Source organism: Amblyomma maculatum, chromosome 6 (assembly GCF_055883805.1).
Source record: "Amblyomma maculatum isolate TAMU_Amacu chromosome 6, ASM5588380v1, whole genome shotgun sequence".
In the NCBI taxonomy this organism is placed as follows: Eukaryota; Metazoa; Arthropoda; class Arachnida; order Ixodida; family Ixodidae; genus Amblyomma; species Amblyomma maculatum.
The window spans coordinates 35,708,840-35,718,104 of record NC_139349.1 but is presented as its reverse complement, the minus strand read 5'-3'; the positions used below and the strand labels follow the sequence as shown (position 1 = coordinate 35,718,104).

Below are 9,265 nucleotides of genomic sequence, written 5' to 3'. Positions count from 1 at the left end.
TTTGATGCAGGCATGGCATAGCGTCTTGCCTCGTGACATGGAATGCTTTTTCAGGAGTATCCTCTATTGCCCGAAGCTGGAAATGATAGCACATACAAATATCAAGCACTTTGTCATTGCATATTGCTGATTTGTTGAAGATATGATTTCCATGTCTTCCAGCGATGGTTTTACCCCATCGCTGGTGCACCCTATCAGTGGAAGCTCGTAACAAGATGTGCTTAGCAAACTCATTTTAACCAAAAAAACTGCTTTCCTGATTAACTAATGTTTAAACTTGGTAGGCATGTAGAAATGTGCCTAGTTTTAAGAGAAAACTAACTGGAAACGGGGGCTGCTACTGTGTTGGAAGAGAGGTCATACTTCAGCTCCAAAGCTTCTGCTCCATTGCCAGAAAAAGTTACTGCAGAGTATGGTAGTGTACTACCCTCAAAACATGACAGTTTATGGCCTTCAGCTGATGTATTCACATCGTCTCCCTGTGGCATATACATACGTCTGATATGCAAAACAATAAAGCGTACAGTCTCAGGGCCCTTTCTTTTTTAGCATTTCGGTCTGGTTCGGTTTCTGGGGTTTAACGTCCCAAAGCAACTCGGGCTATGAGAGAAGCCATTATAGTGCAGGGCTCCGGAAATTTCGACCACAGCACGGTGCTCGACAGCGTCTGTGCTTCTAGAAAAGCGGGTCAAGCGAGTTAACTTATCCCCTGCAGGCCCTGCAGGAGAGTTAACTCAACTTGCTTTGCCGCCTATTTTACTCGACCCGACCACGTATACATGAACCCGACAACTGGTTTTTTACTCGACAGCTTTACTCAACCCGACTTTGTCGCCTTGTTGTGTCGCCTGCGATCTTCACGGTCTTGGAGGCACGTATTGACCACCTTCCCAACCCCTACATTTCCTTTCAATAATAAAGATGTACATACTTTCGAATTTCTTTCTCTACTCTGAAGGCTCAAAGCAAGCAATAGAAATATTTTTTTCTGAGGACGTATGTAGTGCTGTACTTCCGTGCCACATTAAGTATATTGTTTGGACCAACACCCTTTTCTCAACAATTTCACCCCTAGATTGAGCAGGGTCGTTGTTGTTGTTGTGGCTGTAGGAAGAAGGAAAAGAAAAATGTACGGGCCTGCTACTGGCTCTGTAGCTGAGCCACCTCCGCTGCCTAGTGCGGACAGAAGTGAGAAAGTAGAGAAGAAAGAAAAGGAAGAGGGAGATAAAGACGCGCGCCGCAACAGCCTTCGTCCACCACCTAAGCGGTGGCGGGTGCAATGACGGCTTACAACAGATAAAATTTTGGTGGCAGGCTAGCCCCCGCCGCAAGCGGCGTTGACTCACCAGCCTACCAGTACCAGTCCCAGCCTCGTAGGGCCAGGAACAGCCACCCTTCACCACCTCCCCGCCTGAGCAGGGTCCAGGCCGTGGTCTACTGCACGTCCTTTCCCCAACGCAGCAGGTAGATACGTTTTCTTTGAATTTTTTTCACACGATACACACATAAACAGTGCAGTTCGGCATTACATACAAAAAAGCCAAAGGAAGAAAACATCCACCTAATCAGTTAATAATTCACTAAATACACACGAGTTACGTATTTTGCTTTGCACCACAAAAAGAGAGAGAAAAAGAAAAGAACCAGAGGGCGGGAAAGCGGGAAACAAAGTCCACTAAATCTAAAATTATCAAGGAGCTGCTGCCGACTGGCGTCAAAGGGCGACAACGAACCAAGATCAACTGACAACACCGACGCGGCCTGTCGCTGTCGTCGCTTTTGGAAGGCCATTATCCAGTCTAGCGAAAAACATTCAGGCTGTGCGACGGAACGCATGATGAGGTAAGCGTTGCGTTTTTGTGCGCTTTTAATTCGACGCCGTATGATTGGTGGCGCTTCACCGTCTACTGCCTCAGCCAAATCACTAAACTAAGCATGATGGAGAGCAGTGAAACCAATGCTAACGGCTTTGTCCTGCCCGTGTGCTGGAAAGATGACGTACGCATGCGGGCCCTCTTCGCCGAGTTCCGCCCGAAGGAAGCCAACCCGGAAGGCTGGCAGGATAAAATGGACTTCTGGGTATCACTTATTCTTCAGTGGAGCCGCGAAACAAGAACGCCAGTATTTTCAGCCAGTGACGTCGCTGTCGCCTTCGAGCGCAAAAGAAGCCAGCCCGCGTGTCTGAGGACTGTGCTGTCGCATATGAAGAAATCGGGCGACCTTATAAATAGCAAGGACTATTTCACCAGCGAGGGCTGGGTGAAGTGGGGTTTCGACACACTGGTCAAGCGGCCGTTAACTTGGATGTGGACTTGGGGCTCGGGCAGTGGCGAGGCTGACACGGAGATTGACGAAATGCTCGTTAACGTTGATGTCCTGCGACAGCTTCAGCAGGAGGTCATCACCCGCTGCGAGGAGGAGCGATTTGTGGAAGACGTTGTACCCTATTCCGAAGTCTGGAAAGTCTGCGAGGGAATATGCAAAGATCAGAGATCCTTCGCCTATGTCTTGAACGGGCTCGAGAAATCCCGTTATGTGCGTCTGTTTCAGAGGGACGGCAAGAAAGTCGTCCAATTCCTCCGCCATAACAACACACTGAGCGAGCAGGAGAAAGCGATGCTCAAGTTGGAGAAGGCCAAGCAGGACCTGAATCAGAAGGTGGATCTGCTGCAGAACGACATCGACCGCTGCACGCGGGAGGCGCTGGAGGCCAAAAAGCAAGGCTTGCAGAACAAAGCCCTGCACATTCTCAAGAAGAGGCGCAGGGCACAGCAGGCTCTGGATAAGCAGTTCGGCATGCTGGACAACATCCACTCCCTCGAGATGAACATCCACGAGAACAAAGATATCCAGCTGATCTACGACGGTTACAAGACTGCGGCACAGGCACTGAAGGTGGCGCACGGTGGCTTGGAAGCGGACAACGTCGATGACGTCGTCGCCGAAATCAACACTACCCTTGAGGACCAGCAGGAGTTGCAAAGGGTCATGGGCGCGACGATCGGCGGGGATGCTGAGATAGACGAGCTGGAAGCCGAGCTGAACGAAATTATGATGGAGGAGAGTGGAACTAACGAAGGCCAAGATGTCAGTCAGGTCTCAGATGTGGACAAAGGTCTGGAGTTTCCCGCTGTTCCCACGGAGGCGCCTCATTCTCCAGCAAAGCCTTCAGTTGCTGAGCTTCGGCCTCAGCCAGCTGCTTGGAATGCCCAGTAAAAGTGCCTTCTACCAAGTGTGCTTTTCCTGCTACTTGTAGGGCTTAGTAAGCTCTCTACCCATTATATAAGTTTGCAAAATATGTAGGGGCAGCGTAAAGGACTGGAAGGGAATCGACAGTGTGTAATGGAGCTTCCTTGTTAGCAAGATTTTTTGTGCACTAATGTGCTATCTGCATTGATTGTCATGTCTTTTTTGTGAGTACTTGCTCTTAGTGTGTGCTGCTGGCAGCATATGTACTGATCTTTCTTGCAGTATAAATGTGCTTCCTTTTACTTGTAACAGGCTGCTAATTTGAATAAATTAGTTTGTGATTCTTCACGACAGTTCTCGAAAAAGGCCTGTTATAAAGCTTCCATTGGCAGCCATGGCTAACATTGTGTATGGGAAGCATCAGGAGACATAAGAAAAAGCCATGAGCAAAATCACAGGAAGCCTGTCGCATTTATTCAGCATATTACTATAAATTAAAGGGCAACTCTAGGAGCTTTTCAAGGTTCACTTATTGAATTCTTACTCTAGGTTTTGCTTGCAACATGATTATTTCTACCAAGTCTCTCAGTCATGCAACAATCACTTCAATGCAGTATATTTTAATGTTAATTGTTTTTCTCTGTAAGCAACACTGCATTACAACGTCGCAAAATTAATTCCACTTTGTTTCCAGGCTTCACCTGGCAAATAGGTTAGGAGGGGCGTTAAAAGTTTTTGTCTGCAAGTGGGGTGTTGAAGACGGAGGAGAAGCGGTAGTCATTTTATGTGTTCCTTGTGTCGATAATGTGTTGTATAGGACCTGCACTGTTTGAATATAGCTGTTGTGTCAAAGATTGCTAACTACTACATTCATGACATATCTCATTGATGCCCTGAGGCAATAATTGTTTATAAAAAAACTGCATTCTCTTTACACAAGGCCTAAAGTCCTATTTTTGAAGACACGAAACTAAAGAACATGTACTACATAAATAATGTCAAACTGTGCAGCAGTTCAGACTACCAGCGACAAACCTTATTAATAATAGCTGTTCAACACCACTTGCACAGTGCACAGATGATAAATGCTAAGGCGCTCACTTGTGCATTAGGCATTATGAAATGAACTCTAATTAAACACACACCAGGAAGTCATATCTCTGCTTGATACGGCACACATGCGGAAGTATGTATTGGAACTTCGATATCAGCCAAAAAAGCACCATGGCATCACAAAACATCACCAGAAGCATAAATGTGAGAAACTTATAGTTATACTGCAGGATGCTGTAACAACCAGCTCCGAGTAATTTGGAAGTATGAAAGCACTGCTAATCAAATAAAGAGTGTATCGAACCGTGCAAAAGAATGGAAATGCACAAGGCATTTCTGAAAAGTAACCAAAACATTGTTTTCTCCCAGCCTGAGGACAAACACTGCCTTTTTGAGCCACGTTCATAATATCATTCCCATAAATATTTGAAATGCATGGCATCTTCTTGCATTAGTTTTTTTCAGGGCTCTGTAAATAACGACGTGAGGTGATTGTTCATTTCTTTTGTCATTTTTTCTCTTGTGGTTTTTCTTCTGCTTTCTGTTGCAAAAGCAGGCTGTTTGCCAAGTGCAGTTCTTATCTACTCAAGGCAAAGAATTTAGCCTTGGTGAAAGCTTTTCAGGCTGCATGGTTTACTTTTAAGCAGTGTACTGGGCACTTATGGCCCCCGAAGCTCATCATGCCTGTAAATTGAGGAGAGCTTTTGTCTTCACCTTCCAAAACTTCCTCGTTTCCACTGGTTCTAATGCGTCATAAATAGCTAAAGAATAAAAGAGGTAGACTGAAAATTTTAAATCACGGTTATAGTTCTCAGCATCGCACAACTGGGCTGCTGGGTTGAGATGTGCTTATCAATGTATAGTCAGCACGCTCTGAACCAGTACTCTGCAGAACAGGCATAGTATATATTTTATGAGTGAATGGTAATGTGACATATTGGTGGTTCTAAAGAAACATATAGCAGCACTGTGTAGCAGAGAGTGTGGTTTTGGAGTCTTACTCTGAAGCTTGTATTCTGACTCTGAGGGTCTTAGTCATCCTGTGAATGGAGTAGTCATTTCCAGCCATCGTTTCAACCATTCAGCCTGCATGTGAAGGGTTTTCATCCTTATATGAACCGGAGCATCGTCTCTGGCCACTAAAGATGTTTAGGTTTGCTGTTTTTATGGTTTTATGTTAGTTCTACTTAGTATTTCAAAGCACTTTTTTCGTATCAGAGACAGAGAACGCCAAAGAATGTTATGCAACTCAACATATTGGAAAACTTGTTCTTGTCTCTTAAGAAATTGGTTGTAAATGAAGTTTAATACACGTGTGGTGAACATGCCTTACATGCTCTTTACTTGTTGCAAGAGAACTGTTTATGGATCTCCATTTATATGTGTCCTAGAATAGCCATGGTTCTAACCCTTACCTTAGCTGTTTGCTTTAAGTCCTGAATTTTTAGCCCACAGATAACAATTATTAATTGCACTCTAGTCTTGTTCTAGTAATTTCTTTGTTGTGGTTCATATCTGCATTTGGTTCTTGGTGTGGGCAAAAATATTACCTGTAATCATGACCGGTAGTCATAATCCATGACTCTTAGTCACATGCAATATAGCATGACACAGCACTTAAGAAAGTAGCATACTCTAACGAGTGGAGTCTAAATAATTGTGCAATCACAATTCACTCATAAGCATGACTTATGACTCGTATTAAGGTGAAAGCCTTTAGTGGCTCATACTGTCGTCGACAAAAGATGTTCGCACGAGTGGCGCACCTGATTGGTCGACAGAAGTGACGTCATCAGCTGCTGAATTTGAAGCGACCAACCAGAAGTCTCATCTTGTCTAGCGTTTTTGCCATCTGCAATCCCACACTTAAACGTGCGCCAAGTAACACCATGCGACAGGAGCGATGGTGTACTGCCCAACGCACACTTGTCAGAGAAAGTGTGACAGATACTGCGCCTTTCCTTTCCAGTAAACCAATTATAATTATATGTAGCACTGCAACGAACGCCGATACAAGGCAAACAATGGAGACAAATGATAGGAGAGGGAGGGCAGACTTTCTTCATTCTCCTCTTAAGAGATATCTGAGACCCTCTAATTTTTTTTTGTTAACGGCAATTAGCTGACGCTTATAAGCAAAGGCTCACAATAACTGTGCTGCAATCGTACTCGATAATAGCTATCCCATGATATAAATGATGCAACCTAAAGTTTAAATGCTGTTCACAGTTAACTAATTAATGGCTATTAAGTAAGGCCAGCAACTTATTTACTGGAATCGTACTCAACAAAGCAATCTCGTGATATGATTTACCTTCAGAGCCTAAAGTTCAATTGTTGCTCACAATTAACAAATTAACGGCTATTAATTAGCACTGATAACTAGGGTATTGCAATCATAATTGATATAAGCGATCTCGTGATATACTTCACATTGTAGCCTAAAGTTTAAATTTTAATTACAAATAACTAATTAACGAATGTTAGTTAAGACCTATAATTATTATACTGGAATTGTCTTCAACATAAGCTGTCTCGTGATATATAACTTGACATTGTAGTCTAAACTTCAATAGTTAATCACAATTAACAACTGTTAATGTCTGGCAATTAGTGTATTGCAATCATGCTCGATATAAGCTATCCTTCGATATAGGACTTCACATTTTAACTTACAGTTCAATTCTTAATCACAATTAACTAAGTAATGGTCATTAACTAAAACCGGCAGTTAGTGCAGTGCAATCGTACTTGGTATAAGCTATCCATTGAATGTGACTTGATGCTATAGCCTGAACTTCAATTTTTAATCATAGTTACATAATGGCGATTAATTAAGACTTGAAAATAGTCAAGCGCAATTGCACTGGACGTAACGATCGATCCTGCAATCTCGATTGTGCTCAGCAGGAGGACGCTCTTGAAAAGCTGCTTTGTCGATATTCCTCAAACAGGCAGGGCATACGCTGGAGACTAAGATGGCGGCCCGTCAAGTTTGTACAAAGACAAGCGAAACGGAGCCTTCCAAGCGGACACATGTTGAAGGACTCTTGAATACAATAGCCGGTGCTATCAATTCGCGCTGCACTCACGCACTCACCGGCCGACGACCACTGTGTTTCGGCCTATCTTTGCTGATGCAGCGGAAGGCTGAGAGGTATTATATTACAGCCTACTTACTGACAACGTACGCGCGCGAAAGGCTGCCGATGAAGTTATGACGTGAGAAGGTGAGAAGCTGAGATAGCAGTCATATTCGTGAAAAGGTAATTTTGGCACTAACTCTATAACTCGTGGAACAAAACCAGTGTGCATAAATTTGCGCTTTCATAACCGCTTCATTGCGCGAGCCGCGTTGTGCACCACTTGCGCAAATGTCTGATAGCGTTCGCATTACTGCATGCAGTGTTTGATACTAAGTGTAAAAAGTGCTAACTGCTGTTGTTGTGGTTGTAAGAAGAAAAGAAAATGCACGGGCCTGCTACTGGCTCTGTAGATGAGCCACCTCCGCTGCCTCGTGCAGACAGAAGAGAAAATATACGAGAAAGAAAGAACGAAGAGGGAGAGAAAGACGCGCGCCGCAACAACAGCCGTCGTCCACCACCACCGAAGCGGTGGCGGGTGCAATGACGGCCTATAACAGAAAAAATTCGGTGGCTGGCTAGCCCCCGCCGCAAGCGGCGTTGACCTACCGTCCCAGCCCCGTAGGTATCCGTAGGGCCAAGAACAGCCACCCTTCACCACCTCCTCCCCCCTATGCTGTCTCGTGCGGGCAGAAGAGAGTAATTAATTTGTTAACAGGAAGAAAAAGGCGCAGTGTCACACTTGCTCTGTGGACACCTGAACCGCACTGTTAGGGAAGGGAGGAAGGTGGGAGTGAAAGTGGAAAGAGAAAGGGGAGCCGTAGTGGAGGGCTTCGGAGTAACGTGCGCACAGAAGAGAGAAAGTAGAGAATAAAAAAAATGGCTGAGGCTTAGCTTGGTTAAGCCTGGTCAGATGCGAAGCATATTGATTGCTAAACTCGGCTTTCCATGGTTACACTTGGCTAAACTTTTCTTTCCTTGGTTACACGTGGTCCGCACGGCGTGCAACCGCAGCCGACGGCGCGAGCCGGTCCCCCGTCTCTCCTCTGTCGTGACGTCAGCGTATCACGTGGTGTGACGTCACCATACCACGTGGTCCGCACGGCGTGCAACCGCAGCCGACGGCGCGAGCTGGACCCCCGTCTTTCCTCTGTCGTGACGTCAGCGTATCCCGTGGTGTGACGTCACCATACCACGTGGTCCGCACGGCGTGCAACCGCAGCCGACGGCGCGAGCCGGTCCCCCTTCTCTCTGTCGTGACGTCAGCGTATCACGTGGTGTGACGTCACCATACCACGTGGTCCGCACGGCGTGCAACCGCAGCCGACGGCGCGAGCTGGACCCCCGTCTCTCCTCTGTCGTGACGTCAGCGTATCACGTGGTGTGACGTAGCATTCCACATTCTTTGCACGGCGTGTAACCGTCACGAAGGGCTGTGGTTTACCTCTAAATAATTGGTTCACAGGAAGGGAAAGGCGCAGTATCTGTCACTTACTCTGTGGACACCTGAACCGCGCCGTAAGGAAAGGGATGAAGGTGGGAGTGAAAGTGGAAAGAGGAGCCGTAGAGGAGGGCTACGAAGTAAAAAGAAACTGATTTACTTATAGGAAGGGAAAGGCGCGGTAACTGTCTCACTTGTTTTCTGTGGACACCGCAACCGCACCGTTAGGGAAACGAGGAAGGTGGGAGTGAAAGTGGAAAGCGAGAAAGAGGAGCCGTAGTGGAGGGCTACGGAGTAATTTCGACCACCTGGGGATCCTTAACGTGCGCTGACATCGCACAGCACACGGACGCCTCTTCGTTTCGCCTCATCGAAACGCAGCCGCCGAGGTCGGGTTCGAACCCGGGTACTCCGGCACAGTAGTCGGGCGTCTTACCACTGCACCACCCCGGCGGGGCGTGGTTTACCTCTAGCAAGGTACTAACCACTATACGATTAC

General features: G+C 46.1%; 1 protein-coding gene across 1 annotated transcript; it reads left to right on the top strand.

Moving 5' to 3' along the window:
* Nucleotides 1–1,769: 1,769 nt before the first annotated feature.
* LOC146185504 (charged multivesicular body protein 7) lies at nt 1,770–3,537 on the top strand. Its single transcript, XM_084606453.1, has one exon. The coding sequence runs from the start codon at nt 1,936–1,938 to the stop codon at nt 3,214–3,216; it is 1,281 nt and encodes a 426-aa protein (XP_084462579.1). The 5' UTR covers nt 1,770–1,935; the 3' UTR covers nt 3,217–3,537.
* The last annotated feature ends 5,728 nt before the right edge of the window (nt 3,538–9,265 follow it).